This window comes from Triturus cristatus, chromosome 5_2, assembly GCF_964204655.1.
Source record: "Triturus cristatus chromosome 5_2, aTriCri1.1, whole genome shotgun sequence".
Classification (NCBI taxonomy): domain Eukaryota; kingdom Metazoa; phylum Chordata; class Amphibia; order Caudata; family Salamandridae; genus Triturus; species Triturus cristatus.
Window position 1 is genome coordinate 706,873,048 of NC_140588.1, and position 16,698 is coordinate 706,889,745.

Here is a 16,698-nt window from a genome sequence, read left to right on the forward strand (position 1 = left end):
TAAAAGCCGCCATTAAAATCCCTTCTCCATAACTACAATCTAATTTCTACATTTCCACATGCACAGCTGCTAAGCAGTTGTTAAAGCCAATCTGCCGAGCTCATTCTAAACAAGAGACTGTTTTCTTGTTTGCAGCCATTTCCCCTCTATAATTATGAACGCTTCATAAGGATGGATGGGGCGCCCCTGCTGAAAGATCGCCCGGTGCAAACGGTGAGTGGCGCTTTTACAAGGATGAAAACAGACGACTGGAATTACCAAAAATGTCACGGGCTTTTATTTTTTCATTAACTTGCTGCTAACCTTTTCACATTTCAAAGTGACACTTCTCAGCTTTAATCCGACAAGTGTACTTACCATAAATGATAACCCGGTTTACACAAAAATAAAAAAAAGCGTCACAGAAAGAACAAGTGCAGCCCCTGTGTTCAGCAGGACAGCGCTAAGGGCGCAGTAAGTAGGTGTTGCTGCTCCTTCGAGAACACTCTCACCGATATATTACTAAAGCACGGCAGCGCCATATCATTGACAGAGAGCACGCTTTCTATTGAAATGGCCACTAAATGTGCTCAGTCACACCGGTTTTTACTGATGAAGAGGGCACAAACTATAATGTGTGGAAATTGGGTTTCAGGAAATATGTATGTCTTGATTTCTGTTGATTGTATCAAAATCGTTGTTTTCATTATGCTTCAGAATTGCACGAAAGATGCATAATTTGAGCTTGCTGAACAGCTGAGAACATTTCACAGGTCATTTACAGGCATTTATGTTTTAGTATGTGATAGAAAAATGACATCTACTGTACCCCTGCAAGATGGCCACATCGTTCACAGTACAAAATCATCTCGGTTTTCATTTAGGAGAAAATAAACGCCAATCTCCATGCTAAAAGAATAAGCAGTCATTTGCCAGAAGTTGCGGTGTGCGTGGAAAACACTGTCGCTGCTTTTGTAGTGGGGGGCTGAAACTGCAGCTAAACTGCAAAACCGGCCCCCGATAACAAAAAATGGCCCCCACCCTGGCGGCCCACCTGGGAAACGCCCGGCGCCCGCTACGGCCTGTCCGGCTCTGGTGGGCATTATATAATGGGTGTCTGTGCATTGTTTACATCAGTGCATGACAATGCGCTCTTCGCCCAGAGCAGTCTAGGTCCAGGAACACAATACCAATCCTGGTCTGATGCCTTTGAAGGAAAAAGAATATTCCAAGTGCACGGCTCTTGCGCTCCTTCCGGGCGCTTATACTCTGCCTTTAAAGAAGTAAAAGGCAGATGAATATTCTCCGTCTTGAGTTTTAGTGCTGCTCACTCTGAACTGCCATGTGGCCAGCACTGCAGCCTTCCATGGAGGGAACATCCATGTGGCCAGCGATGGTGCTTGAGCTAGGAAACAGTAACAGCTCTACGCCTATAGGGCTCTGCTGTTCTCCTAAAGGCAAGCGTGTTGTCTAACTTGTTCGTCCTGACTAGTATGCCACCAACTAAGAAGATGACTTTTAACACTCATCTTGGTCTGCAGCATTGCAAAAGCCTGAGCTGTGCCTTTCTCTCAGACATGATGGAATCTGCCACGTGCACCAGTTTGGAAATGGTGTGGAGTAGGAGACATGGTCGTTTGCAAACAATTTTTAAGGGTCATGTGATTTACAAAATGCCTTTCCCGACAATGCTGGCACTGCCAAGCGTGTACCTCTGTAATCATGAAAAACACTGGCCGCCACATTGCCAACTGGACCGAATGGCAATAAGAACATCCTGCAGTGACCGCCTGCAACAGCTTCCCGCCATCATTTGTGTTGACCCGACCACACCTACTGGGATGGGAGTCTCTGTTTGCCTCTTAAAGTGCTTTAGGTGGGCTACTGCACATGAACAACATAGTAACTATCAATCATCAATACAGATAAGTTACACAGAAGCGTGAAATAACCCCGGATTGACCCCTTTGCATTATTAAACATCAGTACCTGTGGAGGAGGTTAGCAATGTGTCATAGGGGAGCACCTGAGAAGGATTACATATACAATCACAGGGTGCCAGGGGCAAGTCCTAGCTAGGAAGAGTGTTCATCTTTACTTGCTGGCCGGAGGAAGTGTAAGGCAGAGGTTAGAGATGTGGGGTGGACGCTCAAGGTTGCACAAGTATTTGTAAATTAGGAACTTTCAAGGAACATTCCCAAAATCAGAGACCACCAAAAAAAAAAAGGAATTGAACAGTAATTCAATTCGGTTTTAGACGGAGAAATTCCAGTAAATGCTTACTGAAAAAAAGTGAGTTTGTTTTTAGAGAAAACGTCTGCAATAATTCAAGGTGAAAATAATATAATAGAGACTAGAACATTTGTATTTCTAAACAGTGGTGCTAATTAATTGAATCAAATTTCTTGAAACGTCTGTAGGTAATCCTGGCAGAGCTAAGAATAGGATTTTCTAGAACAAGAGACACATGTTATGTGATGTCAAAATTTAAATACGAAGAGCAGAGTTTACAATTGACTTTTACCACCACCAGCCCTGGCACTGAACAGCAAGTCCGCCAATCAAATTACACCACTATGCACTCCACTATCCAGGCGTACACTGCGAGTGTGCGCATTACCATTCTAAACTGTGCAACTGACGTTACTTTATTATTGTACCTAGACTGTGGATTAGTATACAGTGTGTGCGACGCCACCTATGTAATAAAAGTGGTATTGAAATACTAAGTAAATATACTGATCTGAAGCTGTCCCTCAGACAATTTATGATAAATGACTGATACAATGCTCTGCTTTCTAGTGTGCTGGTGAAACCCACCAACAAGAATTTTAAACCCAGTATAGTTATAGTACACCTGGTGGCTAAACACATAAATTACACAGTGAGTGGATGAGGGACAGGTAGAGAGTGAGGCGTGATTAAATAGGTTCCTAAGGTATTGCGATGAAGGATTGTCAAAAACATTTTAGGGCACGACAAAGAGATCTGAGCTAGACACTAATCTGCTTGGACAGATGCCCTATTTAATGCTGTACAAGAGAGCTCAATTATGAGAAAAGTGACCAAGAGGTCAAGCGAATATTCATCGTGGTCCATCGCAATACAGCATCACAATGCTGTACACAAAGAACCAGAAAGAGTTGGAACAAAACCACTGCACACTCACGGAACCATAGAATCGCAAATATCCATGGTCGCAAGGAACCTTGGGGAGTCCCCTTGCCACAGAATCAGCGAAGGTGCTGAGCAATCAGCGTGTTAACCTACTTATTGCTTCATAGATGTTACTTTTGAAGCAAATGCCTAAGTAGTTACCAATCTACTACTATGAAGACTATTTAGTAATTATTCGCTGTAAAGGCTCCAAAGGGTTAAGAAGTATGCAACCCAATTTCATTTTATATAGGCTTAAGCCATAGATCTTTGATTAGAATACATTGAGTCTTGTTATTGGACCCGTTCCTAATACTTCCCTTAAAATATACATATAGATGTGTATGTACCTCCCCTTGTAGCTGCCAACTCTAGAATTTTTCAGTCTTGCTTCATACGTGAAGAACCTTTCCATGTGATTGCATCGCCTGTATGTCCTCACGTTTGTCGATGTCTAGTTCTGTAGTGGTATCAGGACCTGAACACAGTACTCTAACTGCATGGGGAAGTGCTACTCTTTCTTTCTTTTTTAATGCACCGTAATACGTGATTGGCGTCTCTGTGCTACCAGCTCCAATAGGTCGTCTGTGGCTGTGCTGTTGTTCCCTGCATAGGCTGCACCAGTTGCGTAACAATAGCCCTCCGCAGTCCCCGCAGTGCAGGTGGGAGTGGGGCCTGAGCTCCAGGGGGCCCCCTCTGTCACAGTGCACGGGCAGAAGGCCCCAAGCCTGAGACCTCCTGACTGGGTGCCCCTTCCATATACTTTACAGGGGGGGCTCCCTCAAGTTTCGTTACGCCACTGGTCTGCCCATTCTGAAGAAGATTATTCCCAACATAAAGATATCTCTGGGGAGATAGTGCAGCACCAGTGAGTGCCATGTCCTATCATGAAAGCATGCGACAAGAAGGATGCTAGAAGTGCTGGTGAGCAGACATGCTCCAGGGACTCTCTCAAAAGGGACGCACCCGCACTGGTTTATAGTGAATCGAACCAAACGAGTCTAGGGGATTTCTGCAGACTCCACCACTGCTTCTTTCAAATTAATAAAAAAGGTGAATTGGAGCTCAATACCGCCCTTGACCTTTTACCCACTTGCAACTGACTACTAACAGGAGCAGATGTTGAACTTCTAAGAATGAATATAAACATTCTTTGCACACATAGTTCTATACTGTACAGTGACTGAAATATAGGAACCAAGATATCGCTGCAGTCCATCAATTAAAGCTTTGCTTGTCTGCCTGGCTTTTTACCAAAGCATATTAAAATATATAGATATGAGAGCTAGCAATAAAATTAAATGTCCTGATTCCTAAATGCTCACTGTACTAACACACGTTCAAAGGATAAATATAACATGTATACATTATATTTCAATGGCTGTATGAACAATGGATGTGCATAGTTCTTGGTCCTGCTGAAACTTAGCTTTTGGATGACAAAGTTTCTCCATAGAGCACAAGAGTGCCTTTTAACATGAAATGTCAGTAACCTTGTCAGTGAAATGATTCCAAGTAGCAGTATTAAGCTGGTGATTGTGTGCGTAACCATAATCCACGGGCACTAGGTTTCCATTAATCTACAGGTAGGTCTAACCTTCCCTTTAGTGCACTGTGAATAAAGCACTTTCCCGTTTGCCGGTAGACACATGGGCGCTTTGGAACCTGAAATCAATTTTGTGAATGGAGTAAGTAGTGAATTTTAAACACAGTGACATTATGAGTGCGAAGTGTGCCTTTCATATGGTGCTACTGTGCGTGATACTATGTGTTGTCAACTAGAACTTATGTTCTGCACCAGAACGGGCATGCAACGATTAAGCCGGTGTTGCATACACTTTGCCACTAAGTGGAATACAAGTCTAAGGCATGGAACAGTTCCTAAAACACATTCCCTCTCAGACACGTCCACATTTTAATTCAACTTTTGGAGACTTTGAAAAAAAACACATTGACCCATCATTTAGACGTGAAACAGATAAGATTACAAGGGCGTGAATTAGCAGTGACCCAATATTCGAAAGTGATGCACCCTGATGGTCAAAGATACTCTGTTTTACCACACACTTGGTGCCACACCACCTGCTACAAAAGATGTTTGTCCAAGGATGTACAATGGATATCCTACAGGCTTGGTAAGGGCACAAAAACAGGAACCAGAAAACGCCCTTAAATCAGCAGGAACCAGAGAGCCTCTTCCACCCATCATTGATCCCTTAGAAACAAAATGAACTAGCAGAAACCTTCCTGCTGCCACCTTTGAAAAATGATCCTCAAATGCTAACCCCTCCCCGAATACCGATCAAGGCGCCCCATGATTACACATCAAGAAAAACAATTAGCAGGCAATACAAAATGACAGTAATTAAATGAAAAAGCCCAGTAGAAACCTTAAGCCAATCTGAAACTACCATCGGGCAAAATTAGTAAAGTTTGAACGCCAATGGGAGGGAAAATATGAGGCAAAGAGTGGATGCAGGCACGTGGAGCCAGTGTTTAACGCCCGTCCTAGGACTAGACCCCCTCCTGAAAACTATAAGTAAATCCAAACGATTCACGACTACTGTTGTGCAGCCTGCGAAATATATCATACATTGCCAAGTGCTTTTTTAAAGGTTGCTTTGAGAGTTTCACTTTGTAAAGGGCTGTTCTACGTTCAGTGAGAATTAATAAAGAATTGAAACTGTTTATGAAAGAAAGTCTTTACAGTAGAGTTTTCATGAAGCGCTCCACGTTTCATTGTCCTGTCAATGGCAATGCTCTGCTTTCTACATTCGTTGCGGCAAGTAGAGGTTGTTTGCATTTTGAACAAATCGCTTATCTTGAAAATCAAATTTTTTATTAGAAAAATAAAAATAGTCATCTGAGGTGCTCCTGTTAATAATGGTGCTAAAACAAAAACCAAAACTCTCTGGATCCACAGAGCACTTCTGGTAGTGTCTTCTGGTGGGTGCTCCTAGAATCTGTTCATTGGCAGCCACACTAAATTCAAACTGGGAGACACCACCAAGCAGAGCTTGGACATTCAAAGTCTGGTGCAAGGGATCGCGGAGATTCTCAGGTGTAAATGCGACACTGTGGCTATTTACTTCATGTAAGCATTCGTTATCTTTGTGAAGCAGCAATGCTTAATGCTAAAGCTGCATGTTACGTATTGAAACAGTCGATAACAATTAAAACATGGTACCTATTAAAATTGTTTAAGATATGATGCAACCTGCTCTTTTATTACCATCTACCAATCATGGAAAATAACTGAAACATACTTGCAAGAGAGAGAGAGAGAAACGATGAAATTGTAATCTGCGTATCTGAATCCAGGTAGTTCCTAAACTCTAGGCATCAGGGGCCCTCTGTCTCTTAGCAGCATGGGCTTGTTGGGTCATTTGCCACCTCTGTGGTAGACAGGAAAACCCGCTGTCTGGAAACCGAAATTCATGACTAGTAACCTTACCCCATGAATACTTCTAGTGCCGCGAGGAGAGATTACAGAATTCTTAACCTGGGTGCAATTTCCATCTTTTTCCTTCATTTTCATTATATCAGTCTGTCCTGTCACAGAACTCTGCAGATGTGTGCACGGTCTACGATGGCGGCTCGGCTGGGTGCGTCAGCATAGCGAGGGCCTAGAGAGATGGCGAACCTATCGCAAACCCACCTGCCTCCAAGCCACCTGAGCTCGGGTTGCTTCTCCACTTTGCTGTTGAATTCTCACTACACTTGCTTCCTAGCCTGACCTCTAAACATTTAGAACCTGATACCAGCTTCCACCCCCTTCCCGCTTTCTGCAACAGAGACTTGAAACCCAGGTGGCGCTCAGGGGTCTCCAGTTGGACACCCATGGAATCTGCATTTCACCCAAGTCAAGAAGTACTTGATTGGTCTTTGAGGGAGGTTCTTTTTCCTGATCTGCGCCGCTTGGTGTACTCTATGGATTGTGACATTTGCAGCATGACTTGATCACGTGTGCTGCTGTTACACATCCTCATGGGCTTGTCTCCATGAAACTTTAATGCAAAGAAATGGTTGTACTGAAAAAAAGAAGATTCACTTCTTTTTTTTAAATTCTGGTCTTTTGAAGCAAAAGATGAGAACATCCTCTCTAAAAACACACCGCACAGACCATTCTTTGGAAGACGCGTTTCGCTCGCATCTCATTCCCAGGACGGGATTCCATACAGAAGGGCTTATTTCTTCCAGCTGAACATTGAACCACAACGCACTCCCCCGACAGCGTGCGAAAAAAAAGGGCCGCTGCCACTTTAAGAACCCTCGTCTCTTTGACATTGCTGGCAGTGTACGGGAACATTAATGCATCTGTCATGATAACAAGCTAAGAATAACATCTAGACATCAAACCGAGCAGAGAATCCATCTGAAGTGATTCATTCAGATCTGTCCCATTGATTTATTAAACACAGGGCAGCATCTGCAGCCTCACAGAGCCGCGCGCAGAAATTAATGCAAGATCAATTCGAATGGAAAAAAGTGCAAAAGAGATAAATCAAAACACAATTTGCATGCAGAGCCACAATCAGGCTTATTGGGCGCAAATGCTCAATTTCCCTAGCAAAGCAAATGTATTTAAGCGTCCCTTCGTGGGCTTTTTTTAATTTATTTTTTAGAAATGTGTGATTTGAAGTGACAGCGCAGGGTTCTGCAGGTTGAAATGGTGAAAGGGAGACGGGGCTGGCCGAGGCCTTTTGAATAAGCAGCCGAATGTCATTAATCCGAAAACGTCTTGAGCGGAATTCAATGCCTTTGTTCCATTAACAAGTGGAAGGGTTGTTGGTTGTTTAGCTCAGCACAGAAGTTAAAACTGCAGGCGAAAGAGCCTGCTCAACCTACATTTATAAACCATTCGACTCAAAGACCTTGATAATCGTATCAAGAATTTATTGAAAACGTAATTTCTTATGACGGGCATAAAACTGCTGAAAAGTTAGGTCTAATAGATTATAAATGTATTAACTAGTACGCAAGTAGTTTAAAGTTTTGGGGACTTTGCTAAACCAAGGAAGATCATTCTTCGGTGAAGCGAGGAGGGCTACTACCCTGAAGCTACCTACTAGAGTTTATTTAAGTCAGTGTTAAAATAAAGAGTTTGGATAAGGTCTCTTTCGAATGCCTTCCATATCAATGTGTCGCCAGAGATTGGGAATGTCGTGGGCAGGCTGGGGTATGCTCGGAATGCTGGTGTGGACAAAGGGAAAGAGGTCTGGGGGCGCGGGACAAGGGGAGAGCACAGATTGCTCCTCACAATGCGCCGCGCGATCTACTGCGACAAGTGGGGAGCGTGGATTACTCTTCACACTCAAACAAACACCGCGATCCGGCATGCATGCAAGATTGATTCAATGGTAAAGCCAGCTCTGTTCTTCTAACATGGGAATCATGAATCAATAGTAGAAATGCGTAATATTTGCATCCTTCTTGACCAACTGGCAAACGCTACTGATGAACAGTTAAAGTTGCCTAGCAGATCCAATTTCTTTTTTATTGGATGGACCGTGTGTTGCTGGGATCAGTCGGTTTCTTTTGGATTAATATTAATAAATGTAATGTTATTCAGATGTGTATGTGCGCCTCTTGTCCATTGATCTCTGGGCAGAGAACATCATGTCAATTACCCACATTAAATCCTGCACACAAAGTACCCTCCCTGAGCGAACCGTCGCCCTCCGTGCACGCTAGGGGACTTGAATGAGCTTCTGTTCCCTTAAGAGTGCCTTTCCGGTGAATGACTATAAAGTTTTGTTGGGATTTAAACATGCTCAGTGTTCACAGGGTATTGGGGAAGGCGATGTTTTCTGGCATGTCCTTCCACAATGTTGCATCATTCAAAGGGCAGGGAAGAAACATGTAAGTGTATTTTGAATGATCATTCTACCCTGTTTAGAAAAATAATGAGGCATACATCTGCCGCTGCAAGACATCTACAGATAATCACAAACTTTGGACATCTTTCTGAATTTCCTTATATCCATGATCGTTTTCACGCCTTCAGAGAGTCATGGACAAATGGAAGGATTATTGGAAAATAATTTTGCTTAAAAACCTAAAAAAAAAACCTTTCTTTTTCTGAATATTGAATTGGACCGTTCTGTAAAAGTGAATTCTCTTCAAATATTCTGAGCCAATAGGCACAATCTTTGCACCACCTTGCACTCTTATTGTGATCACACGTAGCCAGCCGGTGGTTGAGAGCAACAAATCTGCCATTCTGCTTGTGTTCGTCAAAGGGAAAGGGAGATCTCGCCTTTCAATGCTTAATTAGGGTTGAGAATATGATCACAGAAGTGGAAATAAGAGTTTGCACTGGGGTGCGAGGGCAACCACAACAGTTCACAGAGGAATAGAACCCAGAATTCAAGGTTAGCGGCCGCTGGTTATTTGTACGCCCTACGCTACGCCAGTAGATGCATTCTTAATAAGTTCATCTCGATCATAACCTGATATAAGAGAGTTTGCTGAACTCAGACTCTCAGCGGAGCGTATCGCGATGGGGAAGAGTGTGCAGAAAGCCTGGGGTCATGTTGTGGGACAATGCTTGCTCAAGGGCTTTCAATCCCTGGCTAGCTTGCTGGCTGTACATTGTTCAGGTCCTCCACCTCCTGGAAGGCGGAGGAGAGTTCGCCTATACTGAACTAATAACTGGATGTATAAACTAACTTCAAACAGACTTATTCCCCACACTGCCCCGGAGAAGTTATTAGAAGTTCAAAAGCCCCAGATGGGTTGCATTGTCCGCAAGCACGTCTTTATTGCAGCATTGTCATCTGGTTCCTAGCTACAAATGAAACCGGGCTGGGGAATAAAAACAGGTTGTGGCGGCGGCTTGGGTTTCTTGTCGAACACACCCCGCAAACACGATAGCATGCATTTAATACTACTAAGCTGCTGGAGGACAGCGCAGGATAAATAGCCAGTTTAAAGGGAGGTTTACGGTTTCAGAGGGTCTGTAACGGATACAGGGCGACAGGCACCCTTACCTCTGTGCAAGATACTCTATACCAGGGCACATGGTGTCTGAGCAGAGCCGCAGATCGCCAGCAGTGAGCAGACAAATGTGGTGAGCACACAGGGTAAGGAATTCCATTTCCCACCACAGGCTGATCTATCCTCGTTTCTACAGGACTGGGCAGCCCGGGACAAAAATAACTGCAGCAGAACACGAACACCCATGAACGATTGAGCAATACACATCGTGAGTCTGATTGTAGATTACAAATGTAGCCCTTAGACACATAGGCAGTGTACATGCATAACTGTTGGGTTCTTCTTATCTCTAAATAGTGCGCCTACACAGTGAGTGCATCTTTAACTGCTTTTGTGTTTTTCTTCTGCTCCTTGGGAACACTGGAATGACAGGCAAAGGGTATAACTCATTTATCTGAATTGATTTGGAGCATTAAAATTACTAAACGAGCCAACCTTGCAGGAATGTTCCCATTCCTTCATTTCTGATGTTGCAAACAGAAAGAAAAGTGAATACGGAGGGCATGTGAGCTAAATTGGATGGGTCAGTATAGTATCAATGTACTATTGGGAATCTCGATCGAGTGATTGGATCAGTGAGTTAACAATCCAATGAACAAGTGAGTGAATGAGCCTACAAGCGAGCAGGTAAGAAAACAAGCGAGTGAGTGAGTCCATTTGTATGGTGACTATCACAAAGTGAATTTCCTCCCGCCACTCTTGTATCAACGCCCACCTACATGCTGGTCCCTCCGTAAAATATCTGATCCTTCATCTGATGCCAGTTCAAGCGCTTGACAACTCCCAAAGTCAAGGTGGATATGTCTGCATCTGCTCTCACGCTCCTGAAAGCTGAACCAACAGACCGGTGCAGGGTTCAAGGAAATTTGACAACATGCAGGTCCAGGTTTTCGGGATCTTGGGTGACAGAACATTTTGTGGCCCGCACCTCTCTCACTGGGGCCATTCCTGATGCTTCACCAAGACATTTGGTGCATCTTCTAGTTTTTTTTCCCTTATTGACCGTGCACCGATCACATCATTTCTACTTTACTGCACTAACAATCGCAGGTGCCTCTAGCAGTGCACGCAGGAGGGACCAGCGCAGGCTTGAAGGGCTGATGTTCAGTAGTGTATTAACCTCCGCCGGTGCCTTTTCATGACCCGCAGTGATGGCGTGGCACTCTTGCGACTCGTGCTCGGAATGAACATTGATTTTCTTTCTCTTCCAGTCGGCTGTCATTCTGTGAACTATGTAATAATATTTGGATTTTTTGTTTTCACCCTTGTATCCTGCTGTGTATCGTCCTAATTGGGATGGTGCAAATAAACACATACTGGTGTATGAACTAACAGATTGCCAGTATAGTGACACTTTCTATTAAAAAGCCCATAAAAATCTACTCTACCTACAAAATATTACTTCTGACTGAAACAGAACAGGTGTCTGTTAGCTGTGGCATGAACTGGGGTCCGAGAAATGACAAATAGTCACCTGACATGCAAAACAACCACACTGAATGCCTAATATGGTTACAATAATCAAAGTAGTTATCCATTGAACATGGAAGATGATTTAGGCTGCTCATGGGCGTATCACAGACCCCAGCAGCCCCTACAGCACAGGGGGGCCTCAAGCTCTCCAGGGAACCCTTAACCTGTCAGGGGCCTCCATTTAGCTAAAGGCCAGTGAATATCTGTGAGATATGGGAGACCAGGGCCCCTCTCCACATTATGCGGGGTGGCGCCTTTGTTTTGCGTTACACCAATGAGCCTGCTGTCAGAATGTGTTCGCTTTACCGCTGAATCGCATTTGGTTTTCCAATAGTGGTTCCCCCAGAACAGCATCTGAGTGTAAGGAGAACGTTCTGCCCTGTGCCCCCCAAACTGTAGGTCCTTGGGTTGTTGTCCAGTGTTTCCAATAGACCAGTAGGAGGACAAGTATTCTAGCTCATGGCCCCTACACATGTCCTCCCTCGGAAGTCAGTGAGTGACCACCATTATCTGGCTCACATTTTGCTGCATGGGGGGTCCTGAGGCTCCTGCAGTAAATGCAACAAGGAGCTAAACAGCAAAGGTACGACTGCAAGGCAATTGAATGCGAGGGATTGTGCTAAATATACAAGGCTGATCATTCATTCTTGGAGAAATGTTTGCAATGTGCTATTAAAAGCCTGAGAAGTGACAGTAAAGTACGGGTAGGTAGGGCGCGGGGCGCCCACCCACTGACAGAATCTTGTGCGAGTGAGTCCACCTCGTAGCAAGATATGGTGATGTCCCAAGACCTGAGTGAGCATTAAATAAATGCCTTCTAAAGCTACATGCACATATACGTTGCACTATGGCTAGTGCACCTGGCATCAGGGCGCTGCTATTACTAGAGTGCCTTTAATTGATGATCAGATACTTTTTGCTTGATGTCTGCACCAAGAGACCTTTTTCATGGGTAGCAGGAGCATTATAAGCGCGGTCACTCAGTTGTAATAGTCTTGGGTTGTGAAATAAATGGAAAGAAAACGGAGAGCACCCCACATTTAAAAAGTCAATACAGAAACCAATCTACCACCTCCGTGGATCTCTGAGATCAACGCCCTCAGAAAACAGCAGGGCATTTGTGGATCTGAGAGATTGAGATGTAATAAAATAATTACGTTTTTCCTCAAAAAAGAGAGACACTTACATACAGAGCTTAACGAGCCCGTTAGAGGGTCTTAAAATGTATCCAGACACATGGCCGAAAAAACAATGCTCGCCATGCAAAAAGGGCTGCTTTAATTGTAGTGGAGCTAGTGAATAATAAGTGTAAAAATACAAAAACTATTCTCACATCCCAAATTATATATGCTGTTATTTATGCAGTTCATATGTTTTAAACATGCCGTGTCACAACTAGTTCACAGCGCTTCAACTCTAGGGATGAGGGGCATTGAACATCACACATTGCATCTGTGGGTAGCCGTCTAGACCGACCCAAGCACACGCAGGTGCCAGTAGAGGTGTGTGCAGAGGTGCTAAAGGCATCGACCCTCGCAGGGGTTCGAGATGAAGCTTATCAGACTGGGACCTCCCATTCATTGATGAGCCTTCTAATCTCCTCTCCATTCAACGTGCTTTATACGATCCAACTATGGCGCTAGGAAGTGGCCGAAAAAAAATCGTAGCGCTCCATGAAACTCCCCACTCAACAAATAAGTGTCCTAATGCAGGCTAAGGCGTCCTGGTGCGCGCGGCACGTGTCTAGTACAGCTGGAGGTGCACCTCTGAATAGAGACTGGGGCACGGCTCTGAGGGGGCACCAGTTGGAGCCTGACGTTTTATGGGGGATTCAGTTCTGGGGGCCCGTGCCTCTTACCTATGGGGGTCGCACGAGAGGAAGAGAGACGGGGGTTGGAAGCAGAGCGGAGCCCCTGCCTTCCTCTCAGCAGTCCCTGCAAGAGTTTCTGGGCGTCAAGTGCGCGTGGAGCGCGCTCAAACTTTTACACGCGAAACTTGTGCTCCGCTGCCGGTGCCAGCTCACTCCGACGCAGGACAGGTGCCACAGCGGAATGGCGCGCTCTTCTCCTCGTGGGAGGCTAGAGCCTGCACTCAAGACTATCCTGTTCCGAGAGAAAGTCCCGTGAAAGCGTTTATGAGTGAAAGCCTCGAGGGCTCAGGGGGCCGCCTCTAAACTGAAGAACACTTCTCTCACTGAGTGCAGACCCCGATGTGCAATATTTCATATTCAGGGTGTCGTCAGGAACTAGTAAGGTCGAATGGCTCATGTACTCATTCTTGCTGATTTCGGGCCGCAGGTGTGTTCTAATCCCATCTGCCCGATATATACCCTAATATCATTTTAGGGGAAGATCACTAAAATCCTGCATCTCAGACGAGTTTCTGCCAAAATTGGGAGTCCCTAAATAGGATGGGCAACTTTTGGTATGTGAAACATCTAGCCTCTAGCCATATATGTTCAGCACTGTAGTGTCTACAAGGAATTTAAGTCTAATGTTGCTCTATAAATGTTTCCCCCGGATATTAATTGCATAAAATATCCTTTAAATGGGAAATGGAGTTTCGCAGCCCCAATGAGGTGAGTCTCACATCGTGTGGCTGCATATCACCACCAACCAAGAGTGAGTGACTGCCTCTCCACACAACCCACGGTGAGTGACTGCCTCTCGACACAACCCACTGTGTTTACCTGCCTCTCCACACAACCCACGGTGAGTGCCTGCCTCTCGACACAACCCACTGTGTTTACCTGCCTCTCCACACAACCCACGGTGAGTGACTGCCTCTACCCACCAGCCTACAGTGAGTTGTGGTTTCACCACCAGTCTACACACCAACTCACAGTAAGCAGGTGCCTCTCTTCACAAACCCAGTGAGTGACTTCTTCACACTTGTCCACAGTGAGTGCCTGCCTCTACACAACAGTCCATAGTGAATGTCTGCCTAACTGCTCTTGCCTGCCTCTCCGCAACAGCATGCAGCGTGTGGCTGCCTGTGTACAGAAGCCCAACACTGGTGAGCGGCCTGCTCCTGCACCCCCACACAGTGTGTGGCCGCCTCTCATACCAGCCTACAGTGAGTGGCCTCCTCGTGTCCCTGCCAGCCTGCAGCAAGTGGTCGCCTTTCCACGTCAGACACAGTGAGCGGACTCTTTCACTCCCAGCCTCCAGTGGGCTGCTCCACTCCGCACCATCCCACGGTGAGTGGCTGTCTACCACACCATCTCATGGTGAGTGGCTGCCTCCGACACCAGCTCACAGCCAGCGGGCTCTTTTCACTTGCAGCCTCTAGAGAGGAGAAGCACTCCACACCATCCCACAGTGAGCAGCTGGCTGCCTCCCATACCAGCCCACAGGGAGTCGACTCCTCTTCTGCCCCCAACCTGCAGTGAGCGGTTCCACGCCACACCATCTCACAGTGAGAGGATTCACCCCCCACCCCCCCCCCCTCCCCCCCTCCCAGCAGGCAGTGTGTCCCTCTGGGTATCCCCAGGCACACGCGCCGGTTTGCTGATGTCACCTTCATTAACTCATTTCCTCTGTGTGATAAATCCGGATCTAACCTGATCTCGAGGACCAAGAGCAAAGGCCAAACTGGCCTATAGGAGAAGTCCAGCAGGCGGGTATCTCTCGAATGACAGGAGGGCTGCTGCAGGGTCAGTCGTCTGCCACACCTCTGGCGTATTTGGTACCCGCCAGATTTACCTCTGGGCCAGTCCGCAGGAAGCGGAGGTGATGAACAGCGGAGCTATCCACTGCCATGCAACAGCTGTGCTGAAAATGTGCACTATTGAAGTACCAAACACCCGCAGCTCAGGAAGAGTGCACGGTAGAAGCATCCCCACGTGCACTGGAAATATTAATTCACCACTAGAATGCACACATCACCATGTGCGCCCTCTGTAAACGGCTGGACGGTACCTAGGGTCTAACACAGAATATACCTTAACAGGAATTCCAAATAAATTGATGAAGAATACGTTTTGCTACCTGACCAAGAAAGATAAACAAACACATAGTGTAACAAAATAAACCCTCCAGGAGAAAAATAAGTAGAAATGTACACATTCATTTGCGGCTCATAATTAACGAAGAAGTTGGTTGATATAAAAGGCAGCGCACAGCCTGGCAGAAGACGGGCGGCAGCGCCTGCTCACGGGATGCTGCTGACAGGCGCGCGCAGAGGAGGCACCGGCACAAAGTTGGTCGGCGCAGAAGGGGGCGGTCTTACCTGGCGTTGGTGCAGTCGTTGTAAAGAGTTTCGAAGTCCTTCCTGGTGATGAGCTTGCAGCGGTTCACCCCGGGCTGGATGGCCCCCAGCCCCCGCAGGATGCGGACCTGCTCCACGGTGCAGACGACGGGCGCGATGTCCAGCCGCTTCAGCTTGGTGTAGACGGTGTGCAGCCCGCCCACCAGGTGCTTGAGGAAGAGGTCGAAGACCTGCGGCAGGCAGATGAGCTCCTGGCCCTCCACCAAGAAGGAGGCCACCTTCACCCCGTGCAGGTCGACCATCTTACACTCGGCGCCCCCGCCCAGGCTGCCGGCGCTGCTGCTGCTACTGCTGTTGTTGCTGCTGCTGGTGATGAAACTGTTGAGCATGCTGCTGGTGAGGCGGGGGGACTCTGCCGGACTGGAGTACAGGGGGTCAGCCCTGAACAAGCCCTCGCTGGGGCTGGCAGAGATGACCGGCGGAGGTGCTGAGACAGCCATGCTCCCTTCCTCTTTCTCTCTCTCTCTCGGTATCTTCTTCCCTCTGTTTACCCTCTCTCTCGCTGTCCGCCCGTCAGCGCTCAGCAATAGAAGTGTGTGTGAAACAGGACCAGCGCGAGCAGCAGCCAGCAGTCAGTCACCGCTCACGAGAGCCGGCCCCTGCCCCGGAGACTGGCAGTCCCCGCAGCCAATCCCCCTCCTCCTGATAACAGGGCTCCCCTCTGATTACAGCCCTGCCAATCTGATGGCAGCTGTGCCTCGCCTGCCCTCCCCCAAACTCCCCCTGAATCTGCACTGCTCTGGAGGGCCGAGGCGTCCTTCTGTTTATTTACTGCTGTGGGAAGCAACTTCCGAGCTAGTGCACTGAAGTTTGAAAAACGGC

The 16,698-nt window shown here is 46.5% G+C and overlaps 1 protein-coding gene across 7 annotated transcripts in view; it reads right to left on the reverse strand.

Moving 5' to 3' along the window:
* Positions 1-16,460, reverse strand: part of DACH2 (dachshund family transcription factor 2) — an 839,221-nt gene extending 822,761 nt beyond the window's left edge. For 3 of the 7 annotated variants that reach the window (XM_085607798.1, XM_085607796.1, XM_085607795.1), the window contains exon 1: positions 15,838-16,457. In XM_085607798.1, the coding sequence (XP_085463924.1) occupies positions 15,838-16,316 (479 nt within the window). In that variant the 5' untranslated portion in view covers positions 16,317-16,457. Of the gene's footprint in view, positions 1-15,837 lie in introns of all 7 variants that reach the window. The other 4 variants (XM_085607794.1, XM_085607793.1, XM_085607797.1 and 1 more) reach the window with 3 other exon arrangements.
* Between the last annotated feature and the right edge of the window lie 238 nt (positions 16,461-16,698).